General features: G+C 36.1%; 1 protein-coding gene across 2 annotated transcripts in view; it reads left to right on the top strand.

The window, feature by feature from the left end:
* Positions 1-22,972, top strand: part of FOCAD (focadhesin) — a 311,371-nt gene that overhangs the window by 176,931 nt on the left and 111,468 nt on the right. For both annotated transcript variants that reach the window (XM_059924644.1, XM_059924643.1), the window contains 3 exons: positions 15,888-16,022; positions 19,532-19,582; positions 20,602-20,685. In XM_059924644.1, the coding sequence (XP_059780627.1) occupies positions 15,888-16,022; positions 19,532-19,582; positions 20,602-20,685 (270 nt within the window). The remainder of the gene's footprint in view (positions 1-15,887; positions 16,023-19,531; positions 19,583-20,601; positions 20,686-22,972) is intronic.

Raw genomic sequence — 22,972 nt, 5'->3', positions numbered from 1 at the left:
CTTTTTTTATGTTTTCAGTATGTATTACTTATCTTTTGTGATTCAGATGACTTCATACCATATAGGACCTGTTGTCTGGTTTTTGAGCTTTATTAAAAGCTGGGCTTAGATCTTCTCATAGTAGTATGATGGAACCTGTTGCTCTAGGTTCTAATTCAACAGTTATGAGTAAGATAGTCTCAGAGGTACCATTCTTTTGGCTTCAGAGCCATGGCACACTGCCTCTACTTATGTAAGTGGTCATTTGAACAATTAACTTGCTTAAACAATTGACAGGGTCATATGACTTTGATCTGAAATTGTCGAAAACAGGTCAAACAAAAGAATGTCATTGACTTTGTTTCATCATGTTACACTTACAGCTTCAGTTAGAGTGTATTTCCTTCTCTTTCACTTGTTTGCCTCAGCTACTCTAAGTTATGGACTTCATAGAAAAATGAATGGCAGTGATTTCTAGTGTGTAGAGTAAGGTCTTCAAAAGTTTGTGGATAACTTGAACTATGAAATCAGAATCTCTAGAGATGAAGCCTAGGCTCTCTATTTTTTAATGAGTTCCCCAGTGACTTTGATATCCAGTGAAGTTTGGGAGCATTGTCAAGAGCAGCAGTCTCTAAAGTGTTTTGTGTATAGGCCCAGCCATGAGGTATGGGAAGAAGATATTAGAATATTTCTTATTTATCTTTTATCTCAAAAAAGAGTAAAATTAGGCTCAAATAGTATTTAATACATGGATCGATGGTTTCTTTACTTGCACTTCCATCAGATGGTCATGTATCACCTAGAGTACCCAGGTATCCTAAAGGAAGAGTGGGAGTTCCACGGTGAAGACTGGTTGTACCATCATCTCTCCTTTGTTAGAATATGGCAATCCATTACAGTTTATGCATATGAGTTAAATGCATTTATAGGATATATACATACATACACACATACACATATATATAGTTGTTTCATTTTATAGATATTTACATACATATATGTGTATATATGTATATGTGTGTATATATATATACATATATATGTATATGGGGTTGTGTCATTTTCTTAGACACGCTGATTCCAGATATGGATTGTTGAGAAGTTTATCTGAAGCACTGTTAACCTTGACTTTATGGAATTTCTTCATTCCTTTACGTATGCCTGAGGACAACTATACACAAATTATTTGCCTTTTATTTTTTGAGCCATGTAATAGCTATATTTTTCTGACAACAGTGTCTTTTTAAGAAAGTTACAGCTTTATTGAGATATAATTCACATATCATAAAGTTCACTCTTTTGAAGTGTACAGGTCAGTGATTTTTAGTATAGTCACAAAGCTGTTCATCAAGCACCACTATCAAAGCATTTTAATTAATTAATTAATTAATTTTATTTTTGGCTGCGTTGGGTCTTTGTTGCTGCGCACGGGCTTTCTCTAGTTGCGGTGAGCGGGGGCTACTCTTCGTTGCGGTGCATGGACCTCTCACTGAAGTGGTTTCTCGTTGCAAAGCACGGGCTCTAGGTGTGCAGGCTCAGTAGTTGTGGCTCACAGGCTCTAGCACAGGCTCAGTAGTTGTGGCACACGGGCTTAGTTGCTCTGCAGCATGTGGGATCTTCCCAGACCAGAGCTCGAACCCGTGTCCCCTGCATTGGCAGGCGGATTCTCAACCACTGCGCCACCAGGGAAGCCCCTATCAAAGCATTTTTAAATCATTCCTGTGGTAAGCTGAATAATGGCCCCCAAATATATCCAGGTCCTAATCTCTGGGACCTATGAATGTCACTCTATATCATAATGGGGACTTTGCATATGTGATTAAGTTAAGGACCTTGAGATGGGTAGATTATCCTGGATTATCTGAGTGGTATCCTAAATGTAATCACAAGTGTCCCTGTAAGAAGGAGACAGAGAGATTTGACTACAGAGAAGAGAAAGTGTGATGTGACAACTGAAACAGAAGAAAAGGTGATGTGATGATGTGAGGGAGGAATCATGAACCAAGGAATGCAGGCAGCTTCTAGAAACTAGAAAAGGCAAGGAAACAGATTCTTCTCCAGAGCCTCCAGAGGTAACCTTGAATTTTACCCTCATAAGACTCACCTGGACTCTGGCCTCCAGAACTGTAAGAGAATCAGTTTATGTTGTGTTAAGCCACTAAGTTTGTGGTAATTTGTTACAGCAGCCATAGGAAACTAATACAACCTTCAAAGAAACCCCAAGCCCATTAGTAGTCACTTTCAATTCCCATCTTCCTAAAGTCCTTGGCAACTGTTTTCTGTCTCTGTGGATTTGCCTATTCTGGACAATTCATGTCAATGGAATCATATAGTATACGCCCTTTTGTGTCTGGCTTCTTTTACCTAGCATATTTTCAAGTTTCATTAGAACTACATTTCTTTTTATGGCTCTATAATATTACATTGAATGGCTGTAGCACATTTTGTTAATCCATTTGTCAGTTGATGGACATTTCGGTTGTTTCTACTTTTTAGTTATTATGAATAATGCTGCCATGAACATTTGTGTACAAGTTTTTACGTGGACTTATGCTTTCAGTTCTCTTGATATATATCTAGGAATAGAATTTCTGGGTTTTATGATAACTATTTTTAACTTTTCAAGGAACTGCCAAACTATTTTTCCAAGTGGTTGCACCATTTTACATTCTTGCCAGCAATATATGAGCGTTCACATTTGCCACATCGTTATCAACATTTGTTATTGTCTGTCTTATTATAGCCATCCTATTGGGTATGAAGTGGTATCTCATTGTGGTTTTGATTTGCAGTTTCCTAATGACTTATGGTGTTGAGCATCTTTTCACGTGCTTATTGGCAGATTATATCATTTACAATATTTTATACTGAGCTTGAGTGTGTCCCTAAAAGATATTTGTATTACATAGAGGTTTAAACGGTTTTGAACTTAAACATGTTTTATTTTTTTTTAGTAAGAACAATTGTTTTAGATTTTCCTACTTTGCATAATATTTTCATTCCTGTAGTTCATGTGTATAAAATAAATATATATATATGTTGGTGTGCTGAATTTTTTTTTTTACCAGTAGAGATGTACAAATGATCATGCTTATAGGTCACCGGTCTAGAGGATGCTCCAGTGGACCTTATGTTAAGATGTCTTACAAAGGTGGTGCAACAAGCCATCATTATGAAGAGATCTACTAAAGACAACTCTTTTTCTCAGATTTTGTTTTGTTACATGATATGAAAATGCTTTGAAGGAGTAGGGACCTGACTCTAAAAGAAACTAGGATATATCATTCACTGAGAGGAATTGCCTTTAATGAGTAGTTTAGGAACAAATATCATTATGTAACAACCACAAAAACAAGGAAAACAGCTATTCCATTTATTGAGTCCCTCTTGCTGTCAAGGCACCTACACTAAGTGTATGACATACATTATTTAATTATTACAACATCTCTTTGAGTTTGGTGGTCTTGTCCTTATTTTATACGTGAATAAGCTAAGACCCACAAAGTACAAGTAATTTTCCCAAGGGCATGGAGCTAAGAAGAGGTAGAGCTGGGATTTAAAAACAAGGCTAATCCCTTGCCTTTTATTCTGTGTCGTATGATGTAATTAATTTGTCACTGCATTTCCCATCCCCCACTCCCTTGCCCATTTCTACCCCTAAAGGGAGGGAAAAGCTGTAGCCTAATGCCACTTGATAAATAAAAGGAGCTGAAGAAGAACAGCTTAGAGATATAGAGAGCAAGAGAGTTTGCATTTAACCACAGAAAATTAAAGAACTGCTTAGGATTGGCTTAGAGTCAGCAGTTGCAGAACAGTATTAAAGAGGGGCCTGATTCTAAGTTACAGGTGGAAGACGTCCTTGGGCCAGGCAACACAACCTGCTTTCTGAGCCAAACCTATGGAGGAAAGGATAAACTGACAGTTTTTATTTATATTTATTTATTCAACTAAAATTGTGTGTCTTCTGTGCACAAGGCACCATGTGATGCTAGAGATACAATGATGTAAAGGAGAGACATAGTTCTTACCCTCAGGAAACTTTCATTCTAAGTTGGGGGCCCAGAGCAGATGATACTTTACCATTTGTGGTACAGCTACTTATTTGCAGTTGTGATAAATCCTACAAAGCAGGAGTATAAGTTCTGTTAGAAAAGTTTAGTGAATTTAAGGTAACCTAAGAATGCTAGTAAAATTCTTATTATTAGGGGGACATTTCCTAGTTAAGTTAATAATGAAGTTTATTGAGTGATTTGTTTCTCCTTTGTGAAATTTTCTTACCCATTAGGTTTGTGTCCTTCCCTCTTTGCCCCACGGCATCCCTCTGTATTTAAGCATAACTTGCTATAAATGTTTGTTTCCTTGTTTATGTTTCTGTGAGCTACTTTGGGGTGTAATAAGCTCTTTTTATTCATCTCTAGTCCTAGTTCTTAACAGCTTGTTTATGAGACCTCTTGCATTGCCCAGGAAAGTTATAATTTCATATTTTCTATCCCAGTGTCTCAATGAATTTTTACTTTTAGAATATGCATATTGAGTTTTTACAGTATTTTTTCTTGCACAGCTCGTTTGTTGTTCAAAATTAGAAGAGAAGGATAAGCAAAATTTGAAACAAAAAAATTGCACATAATGTCACTATCCAGACATAACTCTAAACAATTTGCTATATATAATTTCATACCTTTTTTTATACGTACATGTATATCTATGGATTTTTAAAAAATGAGATTGTACTGAGCATACTGTTTAGTATAACCTGATTTTTTCATCTTAATATATTGTGTACATCTTTTCCTGGCATATGTACACACGTATTTTTTATGCCTACATAGTATTTCATTGTACATTGCATTTTTCATACTTTTACCAATCTTCTATTGATGGACATCTTGTTTGTTTTCAATTTTTTTTATCATCTTCAGTGCTGTGATGATCATCCTGAGAGCTATCCTTAGCACTCCCCTCTAGTTATTTCTAAGAATAAATTTTTAGAAATGAAATTGCTAGCCCAAGGGTATATAATTACCATCTGTAAAGATTTCTTCCTGTTGGACTCCTCCCTGCATTATATGGTAGTGCTGCTTTACCTATACTTTTTTCTACATAAGATATGAATTATTCGTATGTCTTGATATTTGTTTTGAAAAACATGGTTAATTGTTATAACTTAATTCTTCATTCTTTCATTTATGTACTAAATGTGAGCCCTGGCTGTGGGTTTGTCATATATGGCCTTTATTATGTTGAGGTAGGTTCCCTCTATGCCCACTTTCTGGAGAGTTTTTATCATAAATGGGTGTTGAATTTTGTCAAAAGCTTTCTCTGCATCTATTGAGATGATCATATGGTTTTTCTCCTTCAATTTGTTAATATGGTGTATCACGTTGATTGATTTGCATATATTGAAGAATCCTTGCATTCCTGGGATAAATCCCACTCTATCATGGTGTATGATCCTTTTAATGTGCTGTTGGATTCTGTTTGCTAGTATTTTGTTGAGGATTTTTGCATCTATGTTCATCAGTGATATTGGCCTGTAGTTTTGTTTCTTTGTGACATCTTTGTCTGGTTTTGGTATCAGAGTGATGGTGGCTTCGTAGAATGAGTTTGGGAGTGTTCCTCCCTTTGCTATATTTTGGAAGAGTTTGAGAAGGATGGATGTTAGCTCTTCTCTAAATGTTTGATAGAAGTCGCCTGTGAAGCCATCTGGTCCTGGACTTTTATTTGTTGGAAGATTTTTAATCACAGTTTCAAATTCATTCCTTGTGATTGGTCTGTTCATATTTTCTATTTCTTCCTGGTTCAGTCTTGGAAGGTTATACCTTTCTTAGAATTTGTCCATTTCTTCCAGGTTGTCCATTTTATTGGCATAAAGTTGCTTATAGTAGTCTCTTATGATGCTTGGTATTTCTGCAGTGTCTGTTGTAACTTCTCCTTTTTCATTTCTAATTTTATTGATTTGAGTCCTCTCCCTCTTTTTCTTGATGAGTCTGGCTAATGGTTTATCAGTTTTGTTTATCTTCTCAAAGAACCAGCTTTTAGTTTTATTGTCTTTGCTATTGTTTTCTTTGTTTCTATTTCATTTATTTCTGCTCTGATCTTTATGATTTCTTTCCTTCTACTAACTTTGGGTTTTGTTTGTTCTTCTTTCTCTAGTTCCTCTAGATGTAAGGTTAGATTGTTTATTTGAGATTTTTCTTGTTTCTTGACGTAGGCTTGTATTGCTATAAACTTCCCTCTTAGAACTGCTTTTGCTGCATCCCATAGGTTTTGGATTTTCGTTGTCAAAACGAAACACGTTGTTGTGTCTTTATTGTCATTTGTCTGTAGGTATTTTTTGATTTCCTCTTTGTTTCTTCAGTGATCTCTTGATTATTAAGTAACGTATTGTTTAGCCTCTATGTGTTTGTGTTTTTTATGTTTTATTCCCTGTAATTGATTTCTAATCTCATAGTGTATGGTCAGAAAAGATGCTTTTTATGATTTTAATTTTCTTAAATTTACTGAGGCTTGATTTGTGACATAAGATGTGGTCTATCCCGGAGACTGTTCCGTGTGCACTTGAGAAGAAAGTGTAATCTGCTGTTTTGGATGGAATGTCCTATAAATATCAATTAAATCCATCTGGTCTTTTGTGTCATTTAAAGCTTGTGTTTCCTTATTAATTTTCTGTTTGGATGATCTGTCCATTGGTGTAAGTGAGGTGTTAAAGTCCCCCACTATTATTGTGTTAGTGTTGATTTCCTCTTTTATAGCTGTTAGCAGTTGCCTTATGTATTGAGGTGCTCCTATGTTGGGTGCATATATATATTTATAATTGTTATATCTTCTTCTTGGATTGATCCCTTGATCATTATGTAGTGTCCTTCCTTGTCTCTTGTAACATTCTTTATTTTAGAGTCTATTTTATCTGATATGAGTATTACTACTCCAGGTTTCTTTTGATTTCCATTTGCATGGAATATCTTTTTCCATCCCCTCACTTTAAGTCTGTATGTGTCCCTAGGTCTGAAGTGGGTCTCTTGTAGACAGCATATATGTGGGTCTTGTTTTTGTATCCATTCAGGGAGCCTTTGTCTTTTGGTTGTAGCATTTAATCCATTCACATTTAAGGTAATTATCGATATGTATGTTCCTATTACCATTTTCTTAACTGTTATGGGTTTGTTTTTGTAGGTCCTTTTCTTCTCTTGTGTTTCCCACTTAGAGAAGTTCCTTTAGTATTTGTTGTAGAGCTGGTTTGTTGGTGCTGACTTCTCTTAGCTTTTGCTTGTCTGTAAAGCTGTTGATTTCTCCGTCGAATCTGAATGATATCCTTGCCAGGTAGAGTAATCTTAGTTGTAGGTTCTTCCCTTTCATCACTTTAAATATATCATGCCACTCCCTTCTGGCCTGTAGAGTTTCTGCTGAGAAATCAGCTGTTAACCTTATGGGAGTTCCCTTGTATGTTATTTGTCATTTTTCCCTTATTGCTTTCACTAATTTTTCTTTGTCTTTAATTTTTGCCAATTTGATTACTATGTGTCTTGGCGTGTTTCTCCTTGGGTTTATTCTGCCTGGGACTCTCTGGGCTTCCTGAACTTGGATGGCTATTTCCTTTCCCATGTTAAGGAAGTTTTCAACTATAATCTCTTCAAATATTTTCTCGGGTCCTTTCTCTCTCTCTTCTCCTTCTGGGACCCCTGTAATGTGAATTGTTGGTGCATTTAATGTTGTCCCAGAGATCTCCTAGGCTGTCTTCATTTCTTTCATTCCTTTTTCTCTCTTCTGTTCCACGGCAGTGAATTCCACCGTTTTGTCTTCCGGGTCACTTACCCATTCTTTTGCCTCAGTTATTCTGCTATTGATTCCTTCTAGTGTATTTTTCATTTCAATTATTGTATTGTTCATCTTTGTTTGTTCTTTAGTTCTTCTAGGTGTTTGTTCTTTAATTCTTCTAGGTCTTTGTTAAACATTTCTTGCATCTTCTCAATCTTTGCCTCCATTCTTCCTGGTATGTGTTTATGGGTTGTGTAGTTATCACCAGCCATATATTTAGTTGATGTGGCAGGAGTAGTTGTTAATTCCTGGGTTATGCTCTGTTGGAGGAGGAGCAATAGTCATTCCGAGCAATAAGGTTGTGTAAAAATATCTGTGGAATTATATTAGGTTTCCCACGTATGGTTGAAGATTTTGGGCTCCATTTTGTAAAATAGGAACAGCTATGGTAAACTTCCAAGTTTTCATATAAAACAATATTAATTTAGGTGGGTGGACAGAAGAAACATAAATGTCAGTTTTTACCAAAGATTGAGCACCTTGCCTAATGTCATTTTAAAAATACAGTAATTTTAGGTGTCATATGAAAGTAAATCTTTATGTAAGCTATAGGGAAGTGGAAGAATCAATTAAAATTAATTTTAATTATAGAAAAATGATTAAGGCTTAAATTCATAAAATGGATATATATTTCCCTTAACATATGACTCAAATATTGTATATACATAATAGGAAAGTCAGAAGTTTTGACTGAGGAAAAAAAGATTAAAAATCATCTATAAACCAGAGTACATGTATAACAAAGAAAGAGATCATACTATATATATTCTTTTGTAACATGTTTTTATTCAGCTAGCAATTTATCATGGACACCAAGTCATGTGACAATCTACTTCTGACAGCTAATTGAATGAGCATGTGGCTGTCCTGTATTTAATGAATTTCCTATTGTGAGATATTTAAATTGTTTTCTGTTTTGATTTTGACTTTTCATATGATGCACCACACTGTGATAAATTTTTTTTTAATTGAAATATAGTTGAAATACAAAATTATGTTAGTTTCAGGTGTACAACATAGTGATTCAACATTTTACTACATCATGAAATGATCAAGACCATAAGTTTAGTAACCATCAGTCCCCATGCAAAGTTGTTACAATATTGACGATATTTCTTGGTGTGTAATACAGCCCCGTGACTTATTTATTTTCTCACTGAAAATTTGTATCTCTTAATTTCCTTCACCTGTTTCACCCACCCCCCAAACCACCCATTTGTTCTATCTATGAGTCTGTTTTCATCTTGTTTTGTTTGTTTTTTGGTTGTTAGATGCCAAATGTAAGTGAGATCATACAGTATTTGTCTTTCTCTGCTTGACTTACTTCACTTAGCATAATATTCTCTAGGTTCATCCACATTGCTGCAAATGGCAGTATTTCATTCTTTTTTATGGCTGAGTAGTATTCCATTGTATAAATATACCACATCTTCTTAATCCAGTCATCTATTGATGGGCACTTGGGTTGCTTCCATGTGTTGGCTATTGTAAATAGTGCTTCTATCAACATTGTGGTGCATGCATCTTTTTGAAATAGTGTTTTCATTTTTTCTGGATATATACCCAGGAGTAGAATTCCTAGGTCATATCGTAGTTCTATTTTTAGTTTTTTAAGGAACCTCCATACAGTTTTCCATAGTAGCTGCACCAATTTACGTTCCCACCAGCACCGTACCAGGGCTCCCTTTTCCCCACAGCCTCTCCAACATTTGTTATTTGTAGACTCTTTGATGATGGCCATTCTGACAGGTGTGAGATGATACCTCATTGTGGTTTTGATTTGCATTTCTCTAATAATTACTGATGTTGAGCATATTTTCATGTGCCTATTAGCCATCTGTATGTCTTCTTTGGATAAAAGTCTATTTAATTCTTCTGCCCATTTTTTATGTTGTTTGTTTTTTTGTTATTTAGTTGTATGAGCTGTTTGTGTATTTTGGAAATTAAGCCCTTGTTGGTTGCATCATTTGCAAGTATTTTCTCCAGTCTGTAGGTTGTCTTTTTGTTATAGCGATGGTTTCCTTTGCTGTGCAAAAGCTTTGCTTTTAATTTTGTATCTGCTGAACAACTTTTCAGCAGTTTTTTTGGGGGGGTGGGGGGGTTTAAGCTATCTTGATTGAATTTCTGTTATTTTTCTTTTTTTACCTTGGAGTCTAAATTCCATTTATCTGAACCGGGGAAGGAACTGGTCTTTTTTTAAAAAAAAATCCCTCTGGTTATTTGGGGGAATAAAGCACTAATTTTCTTGTCAAAGGATATTTCTGACACATTCTTACTGTGAGTTTGCTAGTTCATGCCAGGAGAGTGTCCAACATGAAATAGATAATTAATCCAGACAGAATCTAGCAAAAATGAAAACTGAACGTCCCTGCAGGGAGCTCCTTTGTCATTCTTTCTGTTCCTGCAGAGAAATCAATGGAGTTTACATTGGAAGATATTGTTCCCTGTAGGGGGAGGTGTCTCAGGGAAGCTGCAGCTTCTGACACGGCGGAATAAAAGAGAAACCTAAAATCCCAGGCCGCTGAGTAGTGATTCCCTTGGGTGGCTTGATAATCTAGATCAGTCTGTTTAGTAAATGCCTTTCTGTTTTTACTTGCAGCGCTTATACAGTTCCAAGCCTCTTCTATTCAGAAATTAGAATTATAAGTCTGTACTACAAACTGCCAAACAGTTTTTCTGTCATGCCTCCTTTAGAAATGGCATTGTGATATTAGGGATTGTTAGTATGAGAGTAGCTTTACCACATCAAGTACACATATTTTTGATTCATTAAGCCACAATTTGGGATTTAGATATGTGCCTTTACATTATTTGCCATCAACAGTACAGAAGTTGAGCAACTCTAATCATCAGAATTACTGTCCTTTAGATTATAAGGGACTTGAAAAAAGGCAACTCAATATTTATTCCTATTTTTTTTTTATAACACTGCTTTGATAATACACTAGTCTCAGACATTAAAAGACTGTGAAATTGCTTAAATAAACCTGTGCTAGTAATTTTTTTATACCTATAACCTTTAACCCCATATTATTAGAATGAGAAAGAATGTTATTTTTCCCATTGTTTCTGCTCCATTGATTATGGCTCCTTAAACTCCCTCTTATCCCATGTTATTGTATTTTGGTAACAGAAGCATCCTGTTTTATGAATTGTGTGTGCTGAATTAGCTTAAGAGGGCTTCACTGCATGGTGATGACTTGAGTCCTCTAATTGTGAAGGCAGTTTCTTTTACCTTCATTATGAAAAGGACAAATAAGGCGGTTTTCATAGCCTAAATGTTTTTAAAAAGCTTTCCGTCTGTTGGAGTAAAGCATCAGGACAAAAGGAGTAGGCTCTTCTTGGGAATTTCTAGAAATACCTTTTGGAGGTAAAATTAGAAGATAGCTATCTGTTCCTCTGCGAAGAAACAAATTCATTCTTACAGCTCAAGAACTGAAACAAAGACTGATTCTTTTGCGATTCATTATTTTTTCCATTGGCAAGCTTCTTTTACACTGTATAAAGCACATTTGCATACAATTGCCTCAGTATTGCCTTTACTGTTAACCTTGTGCTATACATAGAGCAGGTGTTAGTAATATTATTTCCATTTTGCAGCTGCGGACACAGATTGAAGGAGATTAATGACTTTGCCATAGTCCCACAGCTACCAAATGGGAGAACCTGGGGTTTCTGACTCTAGTCATGTGCTCTTTACAGTATATCATGTTGCATCGGATCTTCGTAATCTGTGCTGTTTAGCGTCACTAAGGTTCTTGTGGAAGAATAACATGGAAAAAGTATCATTCTCCCCAAGAAACAAAAATGGCAACAAAATATACATAACGTAAGCATTCAGAATGGAATGAATTCTCCAAAGTCTCATTGACAAACTAAGCAAGATGTTCTGAGTCATTTGTCAGTAAATATTCATATGCTATATATGCATAATACCTAGGTATTGTTCCTTCTATTTTATTTGTTTTTGCTTGTTTTGCCCTTACTGTTGAATCGTGGACTTAGTATGGTAGGCTGATAGTTTTCCTTCTATTTTATTTGTTTTTGCTTGTTTTGCCCTTACTGTTGAATTGTGGATTTAGTATTGTAGGCTGATAGTGTTGTAGGCTGATAGTTTCTGTGGACTTAGTATCATAGGATTTAGTATTGTAGGCTGATACTGTTGAATTGTGGATTTAGTATTGTAGGCTGATAGTTTCCTGTGGATTTAGTATTGTAGGCTGTTAGCACTTTTAAGATCTTATTGCACTGTCTTTTGGTCTTGTTAATTTTGAAAAGTTTATTACTCTAAATTGCTCCTTTGTAGATAGCCTGTATTTTCTCCCGTTTATCTCTGAAGATTGTCTCTTTGCCTTTGGTTTTAAACAGTCATATCATAATGTATAGACATATAAACTTATTTTTAGTGTGGCTTATTTGATTTTATTTTCTGTGCAAATCATTTGGGTTATGTATTATGGGAGTGCTTTTTGAGAGTGGTCCAGGTGCCCCCAGCTCACTGCCATTTTTTGTTAATTTCTCAGCTCATTGGTTTCTAGTCCAACCATTACACTAGGGTGCAGCCCTTCAAGGGTGCTGGTTTTATGTGGGGGTCTCAGTTCCGACTCCCTTCCATCTATAGGATAAAGGCAGTATCTCCTCTTACCATGTGGACATTTAAACTCAAGCTATTAGGTTATGGAAACTGACAACTTCCTTTCAATACCACAATGCAGGTATTTCCCTCTTTGTTTCTGGCACTGGGTAATTAACCCCACCTCCATTTTTCCTGTTCGGCTCAGCTACATATAAAAGAATTTTCTTCTTTATCAGTCATTTCAAGTATGGCCCATCATGTTGTTGGAGCCAGAAATCAGTCTATTTTTTGAAAACAGACAAGTCATTGGGTAATAAACAGTAGAGCTGAAACAAGCCAGTAAAGACCAGGAACATGGGCTTGACTAATCTGATATAATATGACAAATTGCACAGGTCAACAGGCTGGTGGATCAAATCCACAGGGGTCTAGGAGATGGACATAGCAAGATAGTAATAGGTTGAATCCAAAGCCCTCAGGGCTGGAAGATCTCTAAGACCTAGTCAAGAATAGCCCATGGTTGGGAAGGTCAAAGGAAGCAGCCTTCTTTGTTAGAGGCTTCCCTGCTCCTGATTATGTATAGGCAAGCCTGGATTGACGTATATTCCCTGCAGGTATACCTTGCTTACATTTAAGGCACAATTCCTGGCTGGGATTCTGGAATATCTTCTCATATTCCACATGTAGAGTACCATTTCAGGCACTAGTTTTCAAACTTTCTAGGAAGAAGACTTTTTAAAAAATAAGTAAACCTTTGAAAATACTTAGAGGATATAGCCTCACTCCCCACCCACCATCCATGGACAGGGCAAGCCCCTTTTGTACTCCCATAATTGGTGGCCAGAGATCTTTTTTGTTGATCTGCAAAGTGCATCAGAACATGTATGAGACCATACTTCCTCCTGGTATTTTGATTTACAGAAATGTTTGAATGACAAAGCTGTTGTTAGCAGACATTACATCTGAGCTACAGTCCTTTTTCCCTCGTGCCTGCACGATATTTCTTTCTAGATGTCTTTCCATCCGCTCCAATTAAACATATCCATCCCCCATCTCCTGCAAAGGTGCTCCTTCTTCCGGTTTCCCCTCCATTTAATTATGTTGCTTTTTATTCACCCAGGTCTCTAGGCCCAAATCATCTCACTTCATTCTCCAAGTCCTTTTAATTCTTTTATTCTCTATCTCAGATTTACCATTCCTCAGGCTCCAGTACCATCAGTAGTTGATAACTACCGATAATCTGATATAGTTATTACTGTGGTAGGTGAGGGGCTGGGGGCGGTGGTTGAGAACTGTAAGATGTGGTCATTGTCTTTACAGAACTTAATATCTACTTGAGAAGACAATTTATATTCACAAAAATAGTGAACAATACCAGGCAGTATGGAATTAAATGCTAAGTTGGGTAGTACAGAGTTTTAAGTGCTGGAAGTTAGAGGAAAGGAAGGGATAAAGTGAGGGCCTGAATTGTAAGAGAAAAGTTAATTGTAGAATTGAGATTTGAACTGTCTTGAAACAACGTAGGTTGGAATTAGAAACTTAAAGTGAGGAGAAAGCGTGGATAATTAGTGTGTATATTGAGCATACGATTTTTGGAAAACTTTTGAGGCTCTTTATGTTAGGGACTGCTGACAAATAGGAATTAGAGAGGTTCATGACTGCTTTGAGTTTGGCTATAAGACTATCAGAAGAATCTTTCAAAAATAGTATTTGAATTTAGTTTATTCCCCAACTCAGAAATCTCTGGAGGCTTCCTTTTGCTTTTGATTCTGATCCAAACTGCTTTGGTATTCTAGGTACTCTTTGATCCATCAGCCTTGCTTCACCAGGACTCGTGCTTTTTATGTCTACAGCTTGCTTTATTTGTGTTTGACTTATGCTTTCCATTTCCTTCTGGGATGTCTGCCTGATTTCTTTCCATTCCTTCTTCAAGTCCCATCTCTAGACTTTTTGCCTCCTGATACTGTAATGACTCCCACCCACTGAAATAGCTTTCCTCCCGAAACTGTTTTCTGTTGAAAATAGTTCAAAATCTAATCATGCACCTTTTGTTTCCCAATGATTTAGAATTACAGACATTTCTCTTCCTTTCTGATACGGTGGTAAATTCTTTGAAGGGTTAGATTATGTTTTGTATTTTATTGTTCCTCTTAGTGCTGTATACCACTCTGGGTATATACTCGATGTTGAATTGATAGCTCTTAAAGAATTGGTTTCTTTTTTATTTCAAATACTGATGATTTGTAATATTAGAGCTACTTTGTATAAATGTACCTACTGTCATGCCTGACAGTACTGCCCTTAGTGAATGCTAGTGGAATCCAAATTTGTAGTGGATCCCAAGTCAAAGAACATTCTTCTGTTGTTTCACAGAAAGTGGAAAATAAGAGCAAAAGCACTGAATCCAAGTTTTCTGAGATACTCTTTCTGCTGTTTTCTTTGAGTCTCTCCTTAATCTGTGTCTTTAAATATATATTATTCATTTATCTTTGACATCTTTTCACTTGTTAACTCATGTAGTGTTTCCTAAATAATTTATGTTTGTAGATGAAGATAAATTGTGTGTGTTAATTGAAGCTTCAGAGAAGAGATTGTAGTGGTTTAGAAAGATTAATCCTTGTTAAACTCTATCTGATTGATCTGTGTTGCCACTCTTCCTGCCTGAGTTTTAAAATTTTAATCAAATATCTGTAAGTGAAGAAATCATCCATTGTAGTTGGAATTGAACTTAAGAAGATATTTGAATATCCTTAAAACCAGATCTTGAAATGGCTTAAGAATACTTGGTTTAAGGGAATTGGGTCAAGCTAACAATAACATTTTTGTTAGTTTTATTTTAGCATTTAACAGCCTCTTAAAAATCTGAAATGACTTTTTAAACAAAGTCTTAAGTTATTATTTTTTTTTTTTTTTTTTTTTTTTTTTTTTTTTAGAAACTGTTTATTTTTTAGAAACTGTTTATTTTTTAGAAACTGTTTATTTTTTAGAAACTGTTTATTATTTTAAATAATAAAATTATTCACCTACCTCATTTAGAAGTTTGTAAGATGATGTGAGAGTGTTTGATTTATGTATGCTAACATCCCAATTTTCTGAGTGGTGATACAGTTTCAGCAAGACTGGAAAACTATGAGAACTGTGAATACCTGGATTTAGAAATGTTCTAGCATTATCTTACCCTTCTTGGTTTCAGAGAATGGCTATTCAACAATGTTTGTAGCTAACCTGGAGTGAATTTTGTGTGTATTTGTGCATGAGGGAGAGCGACAAAGCTTTGCTTCTTTGGTTAACCAAAATTAAGTAAAAAAGCAGTTGTGTGAGGCAGGCTGGATCTTCTTCAACAACAGTTTATATTAGTTTAAATAATTTCTTTTGAGGGGTGATGATTTATCAGATCTTAACTGCTAGGAGTGTTCTTGTTCTTAAGTTTCCTTATAATGAAAGACAGTACTCTTTACTAACGGAGTCATATGAGCTGGGATTTTGTTAGGCATTGACTTTTGTATTTGCTTCACAGGTGGTTTGTATTCGCTCCACTTGGAATGCTCTCTCTCCAAAGCTGAGTTGTGACATGAGACCTCTCATTTTGAAGACCCTCAGTGAACTGTTTTCTCTGGTTCCTTCCTTAACAGTCAATACAGCTGAATATGAGGTATGCATTCAGAGCTCAGTAAATTGTCTGTTTCTACATTGGGAAGACATGTGCTTTATCATAACTTTTGGAAAAAAATATTCGTAATCTTTTGTTTGCCAAAAATCATTTAGCACTTTTTGTTCTGTGAACATGTTGATATCTTTATGGACTCCTAGGAGTAGGAGGATATCCACCCTTATCAGTCCTCTGTCTTTGAGATTTATTTATGTGAAGGATGCCAAGTTTTTATTATGAAAGTATAGTCAAGATTTTTAAAAGCCCATATGTTAAAATAGTGTTTCTAAAATAATAGAATTCATGAGGCCAACAGTTTAAATGCATTTTGTTGGTGTTTTAAATTCTAAAAAGTGTTACAAAGGCTTTAGTAAGGCAGGGCAGACTTCTCAGTAGTATAGGCATAGTGTCATTTGTGGTTTTTTTCTAGCTTAGGCATAGAGATTTGATTTTTTACGTGTTAGTTTACATTTTCTATATATAGCTTTGCTTTTCATGCATACTCTTCAATGAAGGCAATTGTAAAATCAACCTGTCCTAGGAGAGGAAAATAATTTTATGAACTAGGCAGTGTTTGTCATTGTAATGAATTGAAACACTTGGTGGAAGATGTTTTGCTATAAGATTGACGTATTTCTGTTTAACATTTTCTTTCTTATCTCTTCTTTGAATGAAATGAGAGGGTGGCAGATTCATTTATATCTCCACTTTTGTAGCCATATCCCCTTTCAAGCTCACCTTTTTATTGACTTTTCCTTCAAAGAGCCTCAATTGATTTCCACTTGAAGTCTTGGTGAACCTTTAGTTTGATTTAGTGCTTCACAGACTTTGATAAACTGACCCTCTGTAGGATTCCAAGAATAGTCCCTTACTTGTTTTAGATCACATGATAAGACAGGATTGTAGGATAATACTTCTTCTAATCATTCTAAATACTACACAGTGAATAAAGTCAAATTTGTCCTTACCAAGGACACAATACCTAGCATGGTACATAATGTATATTCAGAACCTAGTTGTTGAATGAATGAATGAACCAATACAGGATATTGTGAGTTTATTCTCACATTTGGGCTTTTGTTTTGGGGTATTAAAAAAAGAATCAATTCGAGACTCCTAGAGTATATAGTTCACCAACAGTCTTTTTTATGGCCACTGTTCGTGGGTACATAACCTATGTTGTCAGAAAGTCTGCCAGGCTACCGATAAGGAGCCCAGACTAAAACACAAAATAAGGACTTTGTATGCAGTGATATGTATATTTATTTTCTGTCTTCAAGGGCTGAACTCATATACCTTTGTATTGCTTGTACTTTCAGTTTTTATTACATTGAATTTATGAAGTGACTTGTGTGTTTTTTATGTTTGCTTACATTGGTAAGCTGTAAGTTGTCTTTTGGACTATTTTTTTCCTTCAAATTTTACATTCCTTTTCAGTGACATTTTATTTTGGTTTATCTTCATGCTTATAATAACATTAGGATTCCTCTGTTGTTCAGATAGATGGCTTTGGGACCATTTTATCCATCAGTTTCCTCCTAGTTGGGAGATTTCTTCAGTGACCAGAGCCCACTTGGCAGCAGAAGTAAAGAAACGTAGAGAAGACCCCTCTCCAATCTGTCGCTCTCTCTCTCTCTCTCTCTGTCTCTCCCTTTCTCCCCACCTCCCCCACTTTCTCCCTCCTTCCCTTCCTTTCTCCCTCCCTCCTCCTTTCTCTTCCTGTGTGTGTTTAAATAATTTGTTTTCTATTAACTGCTTAGAGTTTATTTGTATGTAAGCCCGAATTGAATATAGTTTTCCCAAAACATTTCTTAGGTCATTGCTATCCCTAGTCACCTCAAATGCCTTGTATTTACCAAAAGTGAAGTCCAGTTTCTTTATATGGAGCCAATAAGGTCTTTTAGAATTGGCCTCATTCTGTTTTTCTGCCTCCTGCACTCCAGGAAAACCAAACCATTGTAGATTCCTTCTCCGCTTCCAAATTTTTCTATTGCTTTTCCTTTGTTCATGTTGTTCTCTCTGTCTAGAATTACTTTCTTTTTCACCGCTACTTTTAAAGTCTATTTTAGGAAATAAAGAATTGGTTTAAGTTATCCCATCCTTTGAGAATTTTTCTTCAACAGGAGTCTATTGCTCCCAAAGTTCTTTATCTATACTGTCTTAAGAACATTTATTTCTATTTTATACTACAGGTATATGTATACATATATTTTCTCCATTAAAATATAAGCTTGTTGAAAATAGAGTCCATGTTTCAATTTGCATATTTTCTGAATTGCTTTGAAAAGTGCTTGATAATTCATTCATTGACTCAGAATATATTTATAAGAACTGTGCTAGGCCTTAGAGATACTAATAAACAATAATAGACACTATTTTAAGTAGTTATTACATTCCCCAGCACTCTTCCAGTTACTTTATATCAATTAGTTCTAATATCTGATAGGAAGTTATTATTTTTCATTTTATAACAAAAGAATCTGAGGTTTTGAGAGGTCTATCCATTCATTAAACAAATATTTATTGAGTATCTGCTACATGCAAGACAAGTAACTGAACCAACACTGTAGTTTCTAAGTGAAAGCTGTTTTCTAAACCCAGGACTTTCTGGCTCCAAGGCTATATTTTTCCATTATACCATGTTGTCAGTCCCTGCCTTCTGAAAGCTCAAAAGTTGGTAAAGAATATAGACATAAGCAATAATAATTATAATAACATTTGATGAGTACAGTTACTCAAAGGGCTACGAGAGTGTGGTGGTGGAAGTGACAAGCATTCTTAGGAGAAATCTAAGGAAACCTTATTTAGTTGGTGCTATTAGACTAGGATCGTGAAGAATTAATAAAATGTTGCTTTTCATTGATGTTTTTAAGAGAATATGCAAACACAAGGAGGTATAGAAGAACCTCATATGATTTAGCAGGGCAAGAAGCTAGATGTGGCTGAAATTAAGAAGACATTGAGTGTTGGAAGACAAATGGCTTTTTATGCTCAATTATTTATTAAATATTTGTCATTTGAGGAACTGGGCTTTATATTCTTTATATACTGGCCTTTGAAATGAGAAAGACAGCCACTGCTTTAAGGAGTGTACAAGCTAGTAGGGAGTTGACCACATACACAGATAATCTCATTAGATGCTAAATTGTGCCATGTGCCATATGGCTGCTTAGAGAAGGGAGAGCTCTCTTCTGGGTAGGGGGTTAGGAATAGAGGCATGAAAAAGGAGAGTGACATTTGTACTAAGACTTGAGAGGTCAGTAAGAAATGGTTAGGTTTCTAAATTTAATAATCTTAAAATCTCACCTCGTTTAGCATATCCATATGTTTAGAGGGTGAGGCTGTTTCTGAGTATTTTCATTTTATGAATTGATGGATAAGTACAGATTAACTCAGTTACTAGTGGTATAATTTTTAAAGAGATTTAATTTCCACATTTGCTACTTCAGATTGTTTACTCTCAATTTTATCTTTGTCTTAAAATTTTATTCTGTTGTTTGTTGATTTTTCAGAATTTTAAAGTTCAAGTCCTCAGCTTCCTCTGGAACCACACTCAAAACAAGGTACTGTCACAAGGGCGTCAGTGAAACAGAGCCAAGCTGGGGAAAGAACTGTGAAATAAGACTCTTAGGAGAAAAATATAACTCCCTTGAAATGATGCCTTCTTGATTTTAAAAGAATTGTGACTATTAATAAATTTAGGTTTTAAAAAGTATTCTTAATTTATGCCAGTTAATACATTGTCACCATAAAATGCACTTGTTACTTTGTGGCACTGACAGATATGAAGAGGGACTGTTGCCATTGTCTCTCCTTTTAAAGGTCCTTCCTCTTTCCTGCTTTGCCCCTCCCCCACCGATAAGCACATCAAACAGAAAGTCCGCTCCACTTTTTGTTTGTTTGTTTGTTTTTGGTTTTTAAAAAATTTTTATCGGAGTATAGCTGATTTACGATGTTGTGTTAGTTTCAGGTGTACAGCAAAGTGACTCAGTTATACATATACATATAGCCACTCTTTTTTAGATTCTTTTCCCATATAGGCCCTTACAGAGTACTGAGTAGAGTTCCCTGTGCTGTACAGTAGGTCCTTATTAGTTATCTATTTTATATATAGTAGCATGTATACTCTCCAGTTTTCGAATGTCATTTCCAATCAAGGGATATAGAGCAGAGGGTGTTGGTGATGTTCCACCTGGCTCATGAGTGAGAAAGCTTAGATTCCAGAAGGCCAGCTCTCCCGGGCAGTAGCCGGACACTCAGAGTCCAGTTCCAGGCCTATCAAACTCTATACCCTCGTACTCCTTCCGCTAAACCGTACCACCTCATGGGGACCTGAGCAATTAGGAGTTATTTTATGTTTAATGTCCCAACTAGGATAGAAATGTGGTTTTTCTGATGCCTCTGTCCAGTGCTGTTTTCTCTCTATTTTTAATTGGGACGTACTAAGCAAGGCTTGAATACCATTTCCAAAGCACTGACTATAGAACTTTGAGGTTGGTCAGGGAAGATTTTCTTTCTGCCTCCAGAGTTGATGTTTAATATATGTTGTTTCTTTTGTTTATCTTACTTTTACTCTATCTAGGACCCAGTTGTAGCAAATGCTGCATATAAATCTCTGTCACACTTTGGTGCCAGGGAGCACACCATTCTTCATCTGCCTGAAAAGGTAGGTTTTTCTGCTTTCTTACCGGTATCTCTTTACTGCTACGTTTTATAACTTTACTTATATCCCCCGCTTAGGGAATTCTTACCTGTAACTCTAGATATGTTGTCCATAAAAGATAAGAATTTATATCTATAATTTGTTTCATCTGTAGTAGATTGTAGAGGTCTTAGACTTCATAGATAATGAACTGAAGCAGATGGAAGGTGAAAATGAAATCTCTATAAGGTGACTCGGTGTATGACTGCATTGCCCTGTGCCCAGGGCAACGTCTCTGTCACTATAGGAACCACCTTACCCAGTTAGTGCACCGTCTGGAACTTCACATCCAAGCACGGCCTGCACAGAGTAAGGTTTTCTACCACCTGGGCAGCCAGAGATCTTTATTTGTGATACAGAATTGAAGTGCCGTCTGAAAAAAATCTGCTATTTATTCTTTACTTTGAAACGATATATAGGTTAGTCCCAGAGAACTGGATGAAGAAAGTATCACTGTCTTTTAAGGGTTAATACACTGTGTGATATTATCTTAGTTTTTAGACTAAACTGAAAACATACAACCTTTTCTACTACCTACCTAGTATATAACCAGCTTTAAATTATCACGTTATATTAAGGAGTTAAGTGTATGATTGCTTTCTTTTTTAAAAAAATTTATTTATTTATTTATTTATTTAATGGCCGCATTGAGTCCTTATTGCTGTGCGCAGGCTTTCTCTAGTTGTAGCGAGCGTGGGCTGCTCTTCGTTACAGTGCACGGGGCTTCTCATTGTGGCGGTTTCTCCTGTGGCGGAGCACGGGCTCTAGGCACGAGGGCTCAGTAGTTGTGGCTCGCGGGCTCTAGAGTGCAGGCTCACTAGTTGTGGCGCATGGGCTTTGTTGCTCCACAGCATGTGGGATCTTCCTGGACCAGGGCTCGAACCCATGTCCCCTGCATTGGCAGGCAGATACTTAATCACTGCGCCACCAGGGAAGTCCCTAAGTGTATGATTTCACATTTAGTGTTACTGCTAATTCAAAGGCATACAAATGGTTATTTAATGCCGTTAGAGTGTAAGGAAGACATTGTGTTAGAAGAAGTTATGCGTAACATTACCCAGAATCTGTCCTTGAGGTGAAGTGGCAAGTTTTGTTGTGAATTTCTTGGGATCCTCAGGCATTAAAATGGGTTGACTTTTTCTTCTGGGTTGAGCTTATACAGAGATTAGATGCCAGTAGGAACCAGGCAAACTTCTGTTTATTGAATCGAATTGGAGGGACTGAAGATAGGCTCTTGTAAAACCAAATCCTAAGTGAGGCAGGATTTCCCGTGTCACTGAGAACTCGAAGACAGATCGGCCAGCTTGTTGTGCAGTTATCACAAACAGGAAGCCTTAACAAAAGATGTCCTATGACTCGTAAAATTTAAAAAGATGGAATTTCAGACTACACCATGGTGACTAGCAGTACCCATAGCTTCTGAAAAAAAGAGAAAGGTAAAGAAAAAGGAAAAAATTACACGTAAATTTGGTATGTAAACTCCTACCAATAGATTAGCTACACTATCTGGAGAGATGCTTTTTCTTATTTTATATATATACATATATATATATATTTTTGGCTGCACTGGGTCTTAGTTGCAGCATGTGGGATCTTCATTGCCGCGTGTGGGATCTTTGTAGTGGCACATGGGTTCTTAGTTGTGGCACGCATGCGGGATCTAGTTCCCTGACCAGGGATCGAACCCTGACCCCCTGCACTGGGAGTGCAGAGTCCTAACCACTGAACCACCAGGGAAGTCCCTATATTATTTTAAATAAGCAATTGGTAATTTAGATCACAACATAATGATTACCTTTATTTTTAGCTATTATTACTGAAACATTCCAGCTGGAATGATAACTTTTATTAAATAACTCCCATATACTCTTGACTGTTTAGTCTCTACCTCTTTAAATATTGTTATGTTTCTATTTTATCCTACTTGAGGGTTATGTTTAGTTTCTGGTTGTGTTTGTTAGAGTTATTACTCAGCTAAGTGCTGTACGCAGTCAAATATTAGATACTTTCTTAATCTAACTCTTCTATATCCTCTGATCCCTGAGTAACCATAAATAGCTCTTTATACTTTCCAACATAAAGGGCAATGATGTACTATATATGCTTGGGTTTTCACCAGCAGAGCGTGAAGAGCTGTAAAGGAAGTCTCTAAGACTTATTTTAGCCATGCTCTTCAGCCTTTTTTCTGCCCTAACCCCCTTCTAGGATGTGATTCCCTCTCATATGTAACAGAGGTTCACTACCGTGGATA

Source organism: Balaenoptera ricei, chromosome 6, assembly GCF_028023285.1.
Source record: "Balaenoptera ricei isolate mBalRic1 chromosome 6, mBalRic1.hap2, whole genome shotgun sequence".
Taxonomy (NCBI): Eukaryota; Metazoa; Chordata; class Mammalia; order Artiodactyla; family Balaenopteridae; genus Balaenoptera; species Balaenoptera ricei.
Note: the sequence above shows the minus strand (reverse complement) of the source record. Positions and strands in the feature narration are given on the sequence as shown.